Source organism: Carettochelys insculpta, chromosome 25 (genome assembly GCF_033958435.1).
Source record: "Carettochelys insculpta isolate YL-2023 chromosome 25, ASM3395843v1, whole genome shotgun sequence".
NCBI classification, from domain to species: Eukaryota; Metazoa; Chordata; order Testudines; family Carettochelyidae; genus Carettochelys; species Carettochelys insculpta.
In genome coordinates this window covers 10,771,709-10,789,172 of record NC_134161.1, presented here as the reverse complement: position 1 = coordinate 10,789,172, position 17,464 = coordinate 10,771,709, and the positions used below count along the sequence as shown (strand labels likewise).

Here is a 17,464-nt window from a genome sequence, read left to right as displayed (position 1 = left end):
CTGCTGTGAGAGTAGTCTCAGGAACAGCAGCAGATGGGGCCTCGAGGCCCGTGTCTGACAGGTGGCTGCTCTCCCTGGAAGGCGGGACAGGGGAAGCCGGAGATGATGGAAGGTCCTATATGGCAGTTTCAAGAGAGATACAAGGGAGATGCCTGTGTGAAAGGGAAAGACTTCATTAGCGAACAAACCAGACAAAAGGGATTTGGTCTCTTGGGGCTCTGGTCAGTCTCGTGCCAGGAGCAGGTTTGTCCAGACACACAGCAGGGCAAACCCCCCCCCGCCCCCACCCCTGCTCTCCTACTCACCGTTGACTGTGAGGTGCACCCAGCTGCCGTTGTGGAAGGTGTCGTACTGCTGATCCAGCATGAGCACTTTGCACTCGTACCAGCCCTGGTCCTCAGAGCGAATCTGCTCGATGCGCAGGGACGCCTTGTCATGAAGGCTGGCACGGCCTGGGGGAGACAGACAGAGCCGGGAGAGATCAGAGCTCACTGGGAAAGAGGACCCTAAAACCGCCCTGCAGCAGTCACCTTGCCCCGTGCCAGCTACCCAGATAGCACCGAGAGAACCCGCGGCCAGCCCACGCTGAAGCCAGCTTTCTATAAAAGGAGCCACAGATTTTTGTTGTGGAGGCCCAGCACAATGAATCGCCCGCCCATTTTCCAGACACCCCGGCACCTGCTGGCTCCAAAGACAGCTACGGATACCCACCCGCCCCAGGGTCTCAGGCCGGGCACCCAGGACCTGGGGCCTTTAGAACTAGAAGCTACTTTGGAAAATTCTCATTTGCCCATCCACTCCACCAGGCTGGCCCTGCTGATCATCAGCCTCATGCTAACAAGGGTGGGGCTGAGGCACACAGAGTCGGAGACACTGGTAGGGCCAACAGAAGGTTAAAGGGACCAGGTCAGGCCCTGGCGGATGCATCACTTCGCCCCATGTCTCAGAAGGGACAAAGATCTGCCACACGAGGACACGCAGCCGGGATTAACAGCACTCGCTCTGCTTCGCACTGATGCGCACCAGGGGTGTCTCCAGGGCTGCGTTCACGCCAAGAGACACTCTGGAGCCCTTCCACCAGCTCCTGCTGGCACAAATCTGCTCCCGCTCCGAGGCAGCCCTGCCTCAAGGAAGAGGTTCCAGAGTCTCCCATCCAGTCGCAGCAGAGCAAAATGCAGATCAGGTGCAACCTGTTGGCTGGTGTAACAGGGAAGGTGAAGGCAGAATCACTGGCCAGCAAGAGGAGGAAAACCCCAGCCACTCATGACAGAATCCTTTTCTACCCGGCCAGAAAAAGAGAACCACATGAGCAAGCCGCCAGCGAGCTTTCTGGCCGGACGCCCTCCAGGGACTGCCAGAGCCCAAGCCACGCTGCCTGCTGGGAATCTGGGCCCTGGGCCAAGTCCCACCTTGAAATGATGGCACTGACTGGAAGCGCAGGCCTGGTGGGGGTATCTGAAACTCCCCCTTCCCTCTTGGGTGCACACACTTTTCCCCTCCGCCCAGCAGAGCGCAGCACGAACAGAGGCACCTCTCTGCCCGAGGCCACCACACCCTCCTCCCCAGCCAGTACCTCCTCTCCCACCTGCCGAGTGCCATGCACAGGCCACCGTTGCAGGTCTAAGCGGTGGCTTGCCCAGGATGCCAGGGAGGCACGCGCTCGCCGGGCCCATTCCTCTCCCCAGCTCACGGGAGCCGTGCTGCACCCTGCAAGGGGCACCCACCCCACTAGGCACTGGGTTTCCCAGATCCCAGCCTGCATCTTCCTTGCCCACCCCCTGCTCCAGCCACCACAATCCTTCCTCCCCCAGCACGGCCACACAGCTCCACGTGCCACAGATCAGCACTCACATCCCAGGAGGCTGGGCAGGGCTGGGCGTGGGAGGATAGGCAGGGCATTTAAGGCAACCTAATTGCTCCTCTCCCCAGGGCTTTGCACACCTGCTACACTCAAGTCACCCTACAACCGGGCCAGGTCACAGCCAGGGATGACCCCTTCTGGGCCTCCAACTCTCCCCCACACTGGGATGGCAGCTGCTACTGTATCTCCGAGGTGCCTCCCTGCCCTGATCCACAGGGCCCAGCAGTCCCAGGAGGGACATAGCATGAGCCCCGAAGAAGCCAGTGATGGGGATGTGCAGGGTAGAGGAGCCTACAGAGGCCTCCTGTGGACAACTTGCTCCCCACTCTCCCCTCGGGTAAGTCTCTCCACCAGCTCAGGCCAGTTTCCTCACTGACTCGGTTTCTCTCCTGCCCAGAGGCGCGGAGCTCCTGCTGCTCCCAGACACCCCAACACCACCTCAGCGGCTGCAGGGGCCCAGTGTCTGAGCAACACAAGCTCTCTCTCCTGGCTATGAACCCTGGGGACCTCTGGATCCAACGCCTCCTGGCTCAGTCCTGCCCCGCTCACCCAATTCATCCTCAACTCCCCACCCTACTCCAAGGGGTGCCCCACCCTCCCAAACTGCACAGCTAGCGGTGTGGGCAAGACATAGCAGACAAACTAGCTCCCCTTGCTGCAGAAAGGAAAGAGGTGGTGGCAGCGGAGTCTCCGGAGGGCACCCAGCAGGGCTCCTGACCCCAAAAGCAGCAGCCCCAGCGCTCTGCTCTTCCCAGGGAGCGGCGGTGACTGGCCTTGGTTGTGCTGACTGGGCTCCTTTCATCCCACGCAGCCCAGCTGGCTTCCCGATGCTGCCGCTTCATTAAAACCAGCTGGGTGGAGAGGAAGGAACGAAAGGGAGAGGGGGAAAGACACATTTGGCTGGAAGGGAGCAGACTGGATCCGATCATGTGGTGAGCAGTGAGCTCCAGAGGGCAGGCTCCACACGCTGTCAGCATGCCAGGAAACAGCGCACAGGAATACCCCTCCCCAAAGACAGCTGGCGCTGTGCCTCAGCCTCAGCCCAGGGCAAGCTGGTTGCTCCAAGGGAAGATGCGGAAGCGCAAGCTCAGAGAAAAGGCCCTGGTTTGGAGACTCACCTGCATACTCTGGGTCCACATGGGGAGGGTAAAACCCAAACTTGATGAAGATTGGAATGGGGACTCCAAATTTGAACCACTCCACCACATAGGGAGGGGGCTGCCCAGTCACCGGATGGATCACGTCGCATCCCAGGATCACGCTCTCGCCAGCACGAGCGGTCACAAACTCGGGTTCCTCCCTTGAGCTGTGGGCACCTGGGGGAAAAAAAGCAGCCGGGCTGAGTCAGTGGCTTTGCTTGCCAGCAGCCTCTCACCAGTCCCATGGGCACACAGGGCGACTTGTTCACAAGGGACTGGGCACCTTGTTTAGAAAAACGCTGGTCTGTCCTCGAAGCATTTCAGCTGCCTACCGCTCCGCAGGGCTGCTGAGAAATGGAGGCCTGTGGTGCTGGGGATGAACGGTGCTAGTTTCTCATCCACAGCCTGAGAACGGGAAACACTGTCACAGCATCCAAAGGGAACATTGTGCCCTGTAAGCCCTTCAACCCCTGGAAATCAGCAGCTCCCGCCACTGGCACGCACATGGCCTCTGCAACCAGCTGAGCAGGGAAATTTCCAATTGCCAGGAGCACTCTGTGTTCCTGCTACTCATGCTCCTCCCAACGCCCTGCCAGAAAATAATCCACTTCAGGCCTGTCCTGCAACTCTATGGCCCCCACCTGCTCCAGGCTCACAAATGTCACCCCACCCCCCACCTTGCCGAACCAGAGCTGGACCGAGCAGACAGCTCGCCCTGCAGCTGCCAGCTTTTATTTGCTTGCTTCCTCGACTGCTGGGGGTACTACCTGGGCATAGCCATTACCCATGGTCCCTGCGCTGGCGAGCCACAGCAAGTCACTGACTGCCCCTGCAAGCTGTTACAGCTGGCCATGAGATTCAGCATGTCCACAGGAAGAAAGGGTGGGGAGCAGGGCAACAGATAGACGGGAAGGAGCCAGGAGGGGGAGAAGAGGAGTGTGAACATTGTGAGTAGAAGCTGCCTATGGATGGCCCCTTCTTACAGCTTTACCTGTGCCCCTGAAGGTCAGGCTGTGGGCAGAGAAAGCAGACTGTGCCCTGGCCTGTCCCAGCAAAGCATAAGGGCTGGGAGAGCAGCCTAAGAACATAAGAACGGCCACACGGGGTCAGACCAAAAGGTCCACCTAGCCCAGGATCCCGCCTGCCAACAGTATCCAGTGCCAGATGCCCCAGAGGCAGTGAACCAAACAGGTAATCATCAAGCGATCCCTCTCCTGACAACCATCGCCAGCCTTTGACAAACAGTCGAGGGAGACCATCCCACTCATCCTGGCTAACAGCCATTGATGGACCCAACCTCCATGAATTTAGCTCGTTCTTTTTTGAGCCCTCTTGAAGTCCTGGTCTGCACAACCCCCTCTGACAATGAGTCCCACAGGCCCACCATGCACCGTGTGAAGAAAAACTTCCCTTTGTTAGTTTTAAACCTGCTGCCCATTCATTTCATGTGGTGACCCCAAGTCCTTGCGCTCTGGGAACAAGTAAATAACTTCTCATTCACTTTTTCCCCACGCCAGTTATGATTTTATAGACCTCTGTCAGATCCCCCCAAACCCACATCCGCACTCCAAGGACTTCTCACCGACTGCCCAGCTGCAGAGCTGGTCCCCCATGTGTCTCTCCACATATGGAGACTCCTGTGCTCCCCGCCCCCACATGCCCCCATTCTGCAGGAGGAGGAGGGGTGCAGGCAGGAAATGCACAGCTCTTCTATCAGTGCAACATTGCTTCATAACATCTCTAGGGAGGCCTCTCTTCCCTTCGGCAGGGGAGACATCCATTCATAAACCCACTCGCTTTGCCAGCCAATTACTGCAGGCAGCTACTAACCCTTGGAACAGGGCCGTTCGCAGGGAAAATGCTGACGCCACCCGGCTCGGCTCAGCCCAGCAAGCAGTGACAGCCTCAGGAACCGGACTGAAACCTGTCCTGCACTCTGCCTTCGCCCTCACCCCGGGCCACCCCCACCCCATCACACAACACCTCAGCCACCCCACCTCATCCCCCTCTCCAATGGCCAAACCCCACAAACCTGCCCCTGCCCTATCACCCTCCCAGAGACCACAGCCAACCCCCCTCCAAACCCAGGTATTCTACACCTGGGCATCCTGCCCGCCCCTTCCCTGCAGCCAGCCCATTTCCCCTCACAAACCCACAGGGACTCACTCCCACGCTTAGTGGGATCGAGTCAGGTCAGTGCAGGAGAGAAGACATGCGCCGCAGAGAACAGTGCTGGAGCTGCAGCAGGTGCATGCTTTCCCCTGACTCCACCGAGACCCAAAAACCCCAGGAGCAGCGTTTCCCTGTGAGCTGTGCGCTTGGGTGCCACCCAGCTGATGAGCAGAGCATCCACAGCTACCCACAGTGGGCAGCATGCGACTACTGGTCGTGCACATCCACGCATGCCTCAGGGCACTTAAAACGTATTCTGCCTTTGGGTGGAGAAGATCAGACGGAACACTGCCCAGGACTGAGCCAAAGCAGAACTGGACAAGAGAGAAGATACAACCAACAGCCCCTTGTGCCACTGAAGCTCTGGCCAGCTTCTTCTGTGGTCAAGTCAGCCCCCTGCAATGTCCATGTTGAATAGTTACATTTGTCCCAGGGGAAGCTGTACTTCAAGGCAGGATGAAAACCCGTCGTGGCCATGCCTATCCAGCTCTTACATGGGACTCTTCATCCACAGAGCTCACCATGTGGGAAAACTGAGGCACACAGACATACATGCACACAGGCTTGCATGTTCAACATCACCCAGAACAGACAGAAACAGAAGCCACATCTCCAGAGTCCAGGTTCAGTTTTTTCTGCATGAGGCCACACTGCCTCCCCGCACACTCCTGCCAACTTTGCACAATCACAGGGGTAGGCCGTGGTTTGTGGGTCCTTGCGTACACAAGGCAAACTATCAGCAGGCACAGGGTTTGCAAGAAGGGTTCACAGCAGTTAGCTGTGGCACACCCACTCCTCCCCTTCTCCATCTTCCAAGCCAGCTTCAGATAGGGGAACAGCTGGTGCTGTTTCTCGTGACCCTGCGAGCACAGGGAGAGGGCTTCGAACCCTGTGCAACCCAGAAATCCCACACACTTCACCTGACCAGCCTCTCACCATCTTACAAAGCCAAGGTGGGGCTGGAGCAGGTATGCGCAGCCACCTGCTGCCCCTGCACCTGGCCCCAGAGCACCCTCTGCTGGGAGACGCTGGCTCTGCTGTTCCTCAGAGCACCCAGCTGCATCCAGCTCTGCTTCCCCAAGCACCTGTTACAGTGCCCTGCTGGGACTACAGGAGCTGCCAACTCTCCCCAGACTAGCACTCCTATAAAATACGTCTGCAAAGCAAGGCTGGGGCTTGAGAAGCCGTCAGTCCCATTCCCTGCAGAGGTGCCTGCTGGAAGAAGCTGGGACTGGAACGGCTGGGAGCTCTCCTACCGTCCTGTCCGTCCCTCGCTCCCTGGGGCAGGAGAGCAGTGGTTTTTAAAAGCTTCTGCATCCATCCTGCCCAGAGCCTGGGGAATTAGGGAGTTCCCTGGTACTGCAGCATTGGGTATCGGTGCGTTCACTGCACGAAACGGCTCCTTTCCGCATGCAGCTAGGAAGCCGCTCAGGCGGCGGCTGCCTCCGCCAGCGAAGAATCTTCATCCTTCAGGGAGGCATGTTCCCAGATCCTTCGCTCTGCTCTTCAGGGCCGGCTTTGATTGGCCAGTAGTGACATCACTGTTTTTCCACAACAGGAGCGTAAGATCACTGGTTATTTTTGGCTCAGGCACATATACAAACCAGCAAACTGCCCCTACGGGCCCCTCACGGCCCCTAGGCAGGTTGATAATCAAAGGCCCTTTGGGGGCCCGGGAGCCAGATGGCTTTGGGATAGGGCAGGCAGCAGTCAAAGCTGCTCCCCTCTGCATGCTGCGCCAGTGCAGCAAAAAGCATGCACCAGGCTGACAGCAGAAGGCCACAGCAAGGACTGCTGCATGCATCCCCAGAGCATCCCCAGACCTGGGGCTAGGCAAGGGCTGCAGGGTCTGTAGCTGGAGGAGGAGGTTACCTGGGGAGACGCACAGCCGGGAAAAGTGTGTCAGAGGAGCGGCAGGTGCCTTAGAAGCCACAAGGAGAGAACAGAAGGGTTTATGCAGACTGTGTGGGGGCTGAGCATCTCAGGGTACACAGGGTGCCTGACACGCAGACATAGAAGGGCCATCTCCCTCCTTGGAGTGTAACTGGTCCCTCGGGTCACACATACGAGCCAGGTGCAGGGCTGCAGAGCACCGCCAGGGATGCATGCAGGGGTCACATTTGAAAGCTGAGGAGAAAATAACTGCAGCCTTCCACTGCTCATCACCATCCCGCCCCCGGCCTTCGCGCCACCTGGGCAGGATTCGTTCGCACCTCACTGGGTCTCATTATCGCTGCATTGCTAATAAAGCCAAGGCTTTTGCGCCTCCTCAGCTGATGGGGTGACTTCAGCTGAAACCAGCTCCGCTTTGAGGAGGTCCTGGGACTGGCACCCCTCCTCTTCCACTCGCATCCCAGGGACGGTGCATGTGCTAATTTCCTCTCCTCCAGAATGCAACCCTCCCCTCCTGCCACACCTGCAGGGAGCCCAAGCCACAGCTCGCTAGCTCAGGAGGCTCCCCCACAGCTCCAGAGCAGCTCCTGCTTTCAGATGCCGCAGCAGGCTCTGCACAGCTTGGCGGAGACTCGACTCTGCTGCAGCCGCAAGTGGGAGGGGCCGGGGTCTGCACAGGGCACTTGAAGGCCAAACGATTGCTTAGGTTTCAGACGGCATCAGAGCTCCAACAGCAGAGGAGCCTGTTCCGAGCCAGCCTTCCAACCAGGAAGCTGGCCGGGAGATCCCCACCGCCTGCCTTGCTCCACAGTCCGACCATCCCCCTCCATCTCAACATGACAGCAGCTGCCGGATTCAAACCGATGCTGGCGAGAGCCCAAGCTGGGGCAAAGGAAGGAGGGGCAGGCTCCCCTGCTAGCCTCGGCAGCCCTCCTGGACGACGATCCAATCCTACACTTGAACTGGGAGGATGGGACTGGCTGAGCAAAGGCTGCAGGCCACCCCCGCCCAGGCGCAGCGTGTTAGCCCTCCTGTCCCACAGGAGGATCTGCAAGACCTCTTCACGCCCCACAGCTCGAGCACATCCCACAGTCTCAGGTTTCCAAGGATATGGATCCCCCCAGTCGCCCACAGCAAGGAGCGAGCAAGTTCCCACGGCCTCGCCATCCCAGTGTTCCCCAGCTAGCAGCTCGTGCAGCGCAGAAGCTCGGAGCCCATCCAAGACTTCGCCAGGGCGCAGCAGCTGCAGTGTCTCCCTCATGCAGCTGGAGCCTTGCCAGCGCACAGGCTTGATGCACCTTGGCACGGTCCCCAGCTCGCTTATCTCCAAGTCAGCACCAGGCCCTCCATTCACCCGAGCAGCACATTCCACACAGCCGGCAAGAGCAGCAGAAGGGCAAGGGCCGGAGGGGCAGGCGCAGGCTACGCACTGGCAGCACCAGCTAGTCCCAGACCACCCCCCGCACACTGGCGGGATGAGCCCATCCCACAGGGTTCTGGGAAGTGCGAGTGAAAAGGTGAGCCGAAAGCGGCTTCGATATTTGCCTCCCACACCTCAGAGAGGGCCATGGCCTCAGCACAGGAGTCGGGGGGAGCAGAGCCTGAAGCTGCCTCCCCAGAAGGAGGCAATTCAAATGGCAGCTGCCTGCCCTCGCCCAGCCCTTGATCCCCGGCACCAGTGGCTCAGTACGGACTCAGCCCCAGCTCCCTCCTCAGCCAACCAGCTTCTCGCCACGAAATGTCACCTCCGTCTGGCCTAACAACACTCGTTCAGTGCCCTCGCCCACAGTGACAAGGGAACAGCCCCTTCCACGCCCCGGATGCCGCACACCGGGAGCAGCCCGGCCCCTCAGCATCTGCCTCCAGGAGCTTGCGCCCAGGGAAGCTTCGCTGACAGCAGACTTTGCTGCCCCCATAGCAAGAAGGAGCAGGATGCTGGAGAAGGCAGTGACACGAGGAGGCACAGCTTCCAACCACCACGTGCATGTGTGGTGAAACCACGGCATGGCTAGAAGGCAGGAGCCGGGGAAGGGACACCAGGGAAGCCATGGTGCAGGGACAGCACTGTGTTAGAGAGGCAGCCCTGCATGGTAGCACAGGGTCTGGTCCTTCTGCAGCTAAAGCAAGGCATTCCCAATGGCTGTGCCCATTGTAGGAAAAGCTTGGTCCCTGGCATCACCAAGCCAGGGGCTGCCCGGCACTGGGTCTCGGCCAGGACAGTTGTGCTCAGCGAACGGACAGCACCCCTCGCGTAGCCGTAGAACACCCCCTTGCCAGCACTGACGGCGCAGCGCCCCCTGCTGCACTGCAGGTCTGAAGCTCTTGGGGACCAGGGCACGTGTGCACAAGCCCCATTCAAAAGGGGCTGCTCCCCAAGGCCGCTGACCCTGTTTCAGAGCCCGATTCCAAACCTCTCACACACCTGCAGTTTCAACGGCCAGTCGCAGGGGAAGGGACCGACACCCACCAACTGCAAAACGTGTCTTGCCGCACAGCAGCAGGGGCTGCTCCTGCCCTGCGCAAACAGGGAGTGACAGGAGGGCACCAGCTATGAAGCTCCCCTGGAAAGCCACAGGGTTAATCGATCCCAGAAAACCCCCCTCTGCTGCGTAAGCTACAGCAGCATCGTGCTCCCGACTTCCCCACCTGAGGGTACGTCAACACAACGGGAGTCACGCACAGCATTCAGCATGGGGAATGCAAGCCTGGCCTGGACCCCGGGAAGGTACTCTGTGCATTAGCTCCCCTGCTCCATTGCCCTTAATGCTACGGTTACCTGCTCTCGCCGGAGTCGAGCTAGCTCAGACACACAAGGCCACGTACAGCTTCTGCTCAGCCGACAAGCCCTCCGCAGGCTGAAGTCCTCCTCGATCATGCAGCAGCCATGTGAGTTTCATCCACAGTGAGGCATGCTGCTCTGCCAGTCGAGACCCACAGGGACCCTCTCCAAGGACTCATTAGCCTTTGAACGTGGCTGTGAAGAACCGGGCTGGCCAGCCAAGCCCCTTGGTGGTCAGGGGAGACCACACCCACTGCCTACCATCCCACCCCATCCTAATGCTGGGGCCCCAGACGCGAGGCTGGCTTGAGGGAAGAGTACCTCATGACCAGGCCTGCTGCTGCTCAGCATGGATCCAACGAGCGCTCAGCCCATGAAGCCTGGAGCACAGGACACCAAGGGCAGAGGAGGCAGGAGCACCCAGCCTGCTACCTGGCTCCACCTGGGAAGGAGCAAGTCTCAAGAGGAAGCAGATCCTCCCATGCGAAGTCGGGCCAGACAGCGGATCCATCCCTACTGTGGCCATTCACAACCAACCTCCTGGCTTCTCGGCTCAATTAGCAGCTTCCACTTGCTCTCCACTGGGTTGTATTTCGAGGCCCTTCCTCGCAGGGAGTCGGTAATTCAATCTTCAAGCTTCTTAGCATGCAGGGGGATATGGGGTGGGGGGAAAAATGAAAAACCAGCTGCAGGAATTCCTCCCTGCGTGGCCGGTGGAGAGGAAAGAACGAACTACAGCGCTCCACAGGATGGATACGCACACCGCCTCCTTCCCGCTGCCCTGCCTGCGGCATTGCGGGAGAGGGGCTGGGGGCCCAGCCCTGGATCAGCTCCTAACGCTGTTCCTTACAGCGCCTCCTGCTGTGCGAGGCTGGGACTGCAGGGGCAGGAAGCTCTCTCCTCCAGCATGCACAGTTGAGAGGGCACCAGCCCTGATGCATCAAATCCTTCTGTTGAGGATCGCCGGGAGAATACAGGACAGGACAGGCTGTTCTCCCAGGCAGCTTCAAAGAGGCTCTTACAGAAAAGAGACAGATCTAGCACAGGACACACGTCTCTGAGGCCTGATACAAAGGGCCCAGTGACATCTGGTAGGACATCACTGAGCCCCAGCCCTGCAGGTGCCCCTTCTCTGTACAGGATAAAGAGAGGCTTACTTTACAGCCCTCTGCAGTTAAACTCCGCCCCCCCCAGCCCATGGCGGTGGGCAGGCCTCGGAGAAGGACGCTGGGGAAGCCAGGGCCGAGCTCTGCAAGAGTCTCCTGGCCTTGCAGGAAGAGATGCTGGGGAACCGTTCCCGCCACACCTGTCCCAGTGACCTCCCAAGCGTGGGCTGTTAGCGGTACCCCGGCAATGCTCCTCTCTCCCTGCAGCCTGTGGGCATCCCCCAACCCGACACCCCACTGCTGTCCCCAACTGTGCACAGCAAACAGATCCCCTCTGCCCACGTCACCCCTCTTCCTGCCACCATCCTCCCTGGCCCTCGGGCATCTCCAATCAAGGCTCTCTGAGATCCTGCCCTAAGCCAACAAATGCCCCAAGGCCCAGGGCTAGGAGCTAACTGGAGTGACCTGCATGTCCAGGCCCTCCTGTCCACCCAGCAGGTGTTGCAGGCTTCCTCCCCCACCGCCCTGACCACATCCCCCCAGGGCTTGCCATTGGTTCCCTGTCACTGAGAACAAACAGGGGATCAAGTCCATCTCCCCAGGCTCCCCTGCTCCTCTTCTCACCTCCCTGTGTCTGGAACGGTCTCCTCCTCCACAGCCCTTTTCTCACGCCCCATCCCCAGCTCCTTCTCAAAACCGCCAGGATTCAGCAGGCTTCGCTCTCTCCAAAAGGCGCCTCCTGTGAGGCTGCGCTGCTTGAACCCCCATCCTTGATCTGTCTTCACCCCCTGCACTGCCTGAGCCTGCCAGCTCACCCAGGACTCACGTCAGGCCCTTCTCTCCCCACAGGGCTAGGCAGGGTCAGGGCGCGTGCTGCTCAGCCCTGGCATTTGGAAAGTGTTTTGGGGATCACCAGCTGAAAGGGGATTCACCAGTACCAGCCACAACTGCATACCCAGAGGCTAAGGTGATGTGCTCTTGTTGACAGAGAAGCCTCCGCTGTGCAATTCAATGTGTTATGCAGCTTTGAAGAGCTCCGCCCCAGCCAAAGACTCACAAGCTGATTTTCCAAGCTGCTGTAGAAACCTGGCTCAGCCATTCTGGAAATCAGGCCAGGAGCGGCCTAAGAGAAGAGGGTATTTGCCAAAAGACATCCACAACCACCAAATGTGGTGGGCCGATAGCTACGATGTGACAGAATCAATCCTTGCAGAGGTCTCCCTGTCCCAGACCCCTAGCTAAGCTGGAGGGCTGTGACAGCACCACACCCTCTTGGGCAGAACAGATGCAAACAATCCTCTTTGCTCCCTCCCTGCTAACTGGCCTGGCCCTAAACCCTTTCCAGGCAGCCTGGCCAAAAGGAGAGATTTCCACCACCCCACACTCAGGAGAGAACGAGAGAGAAGCTGACATCGCATGAAGATTCACAGGCCCTGGGAAGCCAAGAGAGTTACCTTCAGCTCAGAGAATCAGCTCGTTAATCACAGGAAGGGAATGGACGGGGCCTGTGAATGGGAGAAACGGCCACACAGAAAGAGCGAATCTGCGAACGGAGGAGTAAACGAACCAGCAAGGCACTCACCCGGAGAGAAAGGAACAGGAGCAACGGGGGTGAGGGAGAGAAGAGCCAAGCGTGGGAAGACAGGCCAAGAACAAATGAACAAGAAGAGGGAAGCCTAAGGGCGACAGAGCACAGAAGACGTGCATGGGCGCACACGTATGTTTCAGAAACATCCCCATTTCAAACGCAGCCAGGATCAAACAACAACAGGCTCAGCTGCTCCCTGGGCTTAGACTGTCTGGGGCACATGGAGCCAACTGCACATGAGCCAAGTTTGAAATCCCACCCCTTCGATCCAAGAGGGGAAAGGCAAGTCCAGGAAGGTCAGAGCTGCCTGTACACACTGACGGGCCTGCTCTTCTTCCACCCGCAGGACCCCCAGTGCTCCCTGGAAGCGACATGCTTGTGCGGCCACTCAGAAGAGATTCAGACGTCATCCAGCTGCTTAGCAGACTGCCTACAGCTAAGTTTTTTGCTTCTTAGTGGTGCACATTCACACCTGCCTCAGTGCACACACATTTATTCCTCGCATGGACAGAAAAGGTGACATGGAGCATTGCTACACACACCTGCAGCTTCACCCTCATGGATTGCCAACCTCTCTGTGCCAGCTGGTGCCTAACCAGGCTGGGCCTAGAGGAAGCAGGCAGCATGCACATGCCTCACAGTAGCCTCTGGAAGGGAAGCGCTGAGAGGGGAGTGAAGGAAAATAGGTCAGTTTCTGACAGTTTCTTGCAGTGTCAGTATCTCATCGAAAAGCCAGAGAAGCAACCACACGCAGTAAGGCGGAGACTAAAGCCATCTGCCATCCGCTTCACGCACCCAGTTCTTGCAGGGACCCTGGCTCTCACCCCCAGACCTGCTCTTCAAGGCAGATTCTCTCATTTGCTCGGTTCACGTGCTTTTGCGCACGAGGGCAGGGCTCACTCTCTCAGAGGAGATGTCAGTCCCTCTAGGGCACTTTCAGCATTTGAGCGCAGCAGAGGTGAGGGCAACTGGACAACATCCAGACCAGTGGGTTCTTCGCTAACTCTGACACATCAAGGTTGGGCCACCGTTTATAGGTACCTCCATATTTTGTAGAATCAACACCCCCTCTCGCTGTGCTCTCCAAACAACTTGCCAATTTCAACAGATCCTTGAAGACACTCTCGTGCAGGAGAGATCAACCTCACCAGCTCCCACCATGCTAAATGTCTTCTTAGCCCACCACCTCCCCATTGCATGGGATCAGGTGAGAATTTCCTCTTTCCATGACCAAGCTGGATTCCACGCATGGGGTTTGGGAAGAAAAGCTTCCAAGCACAACCCACGTGAAAGCTAAAGATTAAAAAGCCATGGGGCAAATAACAAGAATACCAAATGTATTACAGATTGAACCTCTTTAATCCAGCACTCCCTCATCCTGCAACATCCATACTCTGGCAGGATTTTAGTTAGCTGAATGACCACTTATCATGGGTGTGGCCAGGTTTTGCACAGTTCTTTAAGGTTTGCTTCCAGCCACCCGTCCTGGCTCTCTGTGTTCTGCGCTGTTATTTAGCTGTAATTTACCCCGACGTGTCTTCGAAGAGCCCAGTAAGCAGAGGAAGTGTTGGTAATGTGCTAGACAACATTGACCTCCCGTGGTTTAGCAAATTCTCTCGTCCAGCACTGGTCAGGTCCTGAGGGTGCGGGACGAGAGAGGTTCAAGCGGTATTTAAACATTTCATGATCTGTGTGGCCTGACTTGAGATTTTTGATGGCTTGCAATTGGCAATACAGAGAGATACTTTTAAGATAGGGGTACTAAGAAGCCCCATGCAGCTCAGTCCATCACAGTATGCAAGTACCATTTTGCATGGGCACAGAAATGCATGGCTGGCACATATGCCAGTATTTATGAGCAGCATGAGTGCTCACCTTTCAAATCCTGGACCTCATGGGACATCCCCACACAAACAGGCCCTGTTGCTCTAAGAAGGTCAATGTACACACAACAGCATCGACTCCGCTCCTCTCTTCTCTCTCTGCACCTCCCTCTTGCTTCTGTTGTGAAAGCCCACTGAGCCATTTTCTGCATTCAGCAACCCCTTTGGTTGAAAGACAGGCCAGCCCCAGGAGACAGGCACATCAGGCAGGAGGCAAGAGCTGTTTAAAAGGACGCTGTCTGGTGAAAGATCCTTTCAGGTCTCAGGGGAAATAGGCCTGGCAGCTGATTTCCTAGCAGCGTTTTGGGTTCTCTCCCTTCTCTGGGTCCAGGGAGAAGAGAAGGGGCCAGTGCTCCCTGTAAGCTGTGTGCTTGTGCTTCCACTCAGGAGAGATTCAGATGCCGCCCAGCTGATCAGCAAAGCACTCCCAGCTAGGTTCTCTCTTCCAGCTGGTGGTGCACATTAGCACATGCCCCAGTGCACATAAAGAAATTTATGATGAAAAAGATGAGGAAACATTGGAAAGGAGTGTTTGTTGCAGCTCTGACAGCGCAGACCCCACCACCCTGCTGGGCACACCTCCATGGCCCTGGTGCTGCGGCATGAGCCTTCCACCCCCGCACGTGGAGCGGCCAGGAAGGATGTCCAACAGCCGGCACCCACAGAGAGCCCTAGCTGCAGGCTGAGGCGGCACAGACCCTGAGCTGGGACACGACAGATGGAAAAGGGGAGGGGCGTGAATGTGAGATAACAGGCTCTGCACCCGCGGCTGGGTCCATCAATCGGCAATGACAGGGAGAAGCAGGACGAGGCTCTTGGAATGCTTCCTGGGGCTCTCTCAGTCCATGGGAGGAGTGCTTGTCCCGAGCGCAGTCTTGGGACTCGCAACACAACCACGCACACAACTGTGGCAGGGACTCTGGCGAGCCCCGAGAGAGCGGCTTTGCTGATGAGATCTGGGAGACGCCTCACATGCGGACTTGGGTACATCTCCTGTTGCCTGGTCCAGGGAATATGAGCGTTCAGGGCTGCTGCAGTCCACCCACCTCGTCTGCCTACTCCTCCTCCTCGCCGAAGGGAAGGGGTGTGCGTTCAGAGCTGCTCTGCTGATCCCAGCAGAGCCTCCCAGCCCACAGTACTCTGACGACAGCCATGGCAGATCATCCGGATGCCCAAAAGACTCCAATATTCACAGCTCGCTCCCACTCCCCCCAGCTGGTTCCCCGGGCTAGCCAACGGGTAGAGCCACCCTGGCTCTGTCTCCTGCCATCCCTCCTGTAATACTGCCAGGGGTTCTGGGCCAAGCTGAGCGCACCAATCCTGGGCAAACTGCTTAAAGCCAGGCTACTTACAAGCCAGGCTGGGATTTCCTGCTCATTAAGGCAAACCAAGCCAGCCACAAACACCCCTCTGCCAGCCCCATGGCCAGCCAGAAGCTACACAGATCCTCCAGCTGCTCCTCAGGCCCAAACTAGCACCCCTCCTTACTCAGGAGATAGGTTTTGGGAACCTATTTCATCAAATCCCCACAAATTCTCCCAGCCCCCAAAGGGACCAGCCACACCCCCCAGGTCAATACAGACTTAGATCTTACCCAAAACAGCACACTGGGCCAATCCTTTAGAGTCTAACATCTAAAGAAACAGAGAGGGAGCCATACTAGTCTACACACTACCAAAACAAAAACCAGTCAAGTATCACTTTAAAGACGAGCAAAATAATTTATTAGGTGAGCTTTCGTGGGACAGACCCACTTCTTCAGACCATAGCCAGACCAGAACAGACTCAATATGGAGTTCAGCACTGAAGGAACCTGATCCAGTTGCCGGGTATGGCATTCTGCCATTGGCCGCATCCCAGATGACCAGTCTCAATCAATTTCCATACAACGGGGATGTGACGTCTGGGCCTCTGTGCCTTTGTTCAGCCCATGTCACCTGACTGGGGAGGTGATCACACTTCCTGTTGTGAATCGCAGCACTAAAACATTCCTCATGCAGGTATAAAGCCAATATCTATAACTTTACATACAAACATGCCACAGATATACCAGTAGCATAAATGGATTCAGTGAATCACCAGCTTTCATTAGACACCTCACCTGGCCCACCTGCCCCGAGATTTACTGCAAACTTAACAGGGGTCACAGAAATGGCTCTCCACTTATTGTAAAAATCCACTAACATCACGCCTCCCTGTGCTCGAGCTGGGGGGGGAGTCACACCAGCAGTTCAGACCTTTCCAATAGCTTCTCTGAGCCCGTGTCTTACTGGAGCGCCCAGCTCTGACCGAGGCACACGGCACACTGCTTGTGGGGTGAATCCAGGCCCCACAGAGTGCCCGAAGAGCTGCAGACGGTGTGCTCAACAACAGGAGTGTTAACGCCCTGTCACCAGCTCTGTCCCATGGCTGATCTCACTTAGGTGAGAAGCTGCTATGCAGGAGGAGAGAGGCAGAAAGAGTTTGAGGAAGCAGCAGCAAGTCCCCTAAAAGGCCCCCTCTTAGCCAGCCAGACGCACAGAACCCACCAAGTGATGGAGAACCCCCCAAAGGGGAAGGGAAGAAAAAGAAGGCACTTAATTGGGTGGGTTAGCACCAGCATTCCTGGTAAGCTGAGAGCTTGGGCAGTCACACAGCTGATTAGCAGAGTGCCCACAGCTGGCAGCATGTGTTTCTACTGGTAGTGCACATTTGCACATGCCTGGGCACCCATAACAAAATTTATTCTGCACACAGATGGGAAAATATTAGCACCAACACTGGTTTCTGCTGCTCTCAAAGATTCAGCCCTGCTGTCCGCTCCCTGCCAATCCCATAGGAGCATGAGTTCTCGGCCTCTGTAACCATGCAAGGTTGGCAGGAGAGTGGAGCTCAGTGTTGAGAGCAGACAGGCTGGAAGTCCCGGAGCCTGACTTTGGCAGGACAGAGTCTAGGTCCCCAAGGCCCTGCTCTTGCTTATGAGTGCACAGATCTCTGGCCCGCCCCTTCCTGTACCTCTATTTTCATTTTGAAAACAGGGATAACCCAAACCTCCCAGGGACCA

The 17,464-nt window shown here is 57.4% G+C and overlaps 1 protein-coding gene across 3 annotated transcripts in view; it reads right to left on the bottom strand.

Moving 5' to 3' along the window:
- IGSF9B (immunoglobulin superfamily member 9B) overlaps positions 1 to 17,464 on the bottom strand; it is a 105,009-nt gene that overhangs the window by 74,755 nt on the left and 12,790 nt on the right. For all 3 annotated transcript variants that reach the window (XM_074976952.1, XM_074976953.1, XM_074976951.1), the window contains exons 2-3: positions 2,980 to 3,177; positions 306 to 452 (exon numbers count right to left, since the gene is read on the bottom strand). In XM_074976952.1, the coding sequence (XP_074833053.1) occupies positions 306 to 452; positions 2,980 to 3,177 (345 nt within the window). The remainder of the gene's footprint in view (positions 1 to 305; positions 453 to 2,979; positions 3,178 to 17,464) is intronic.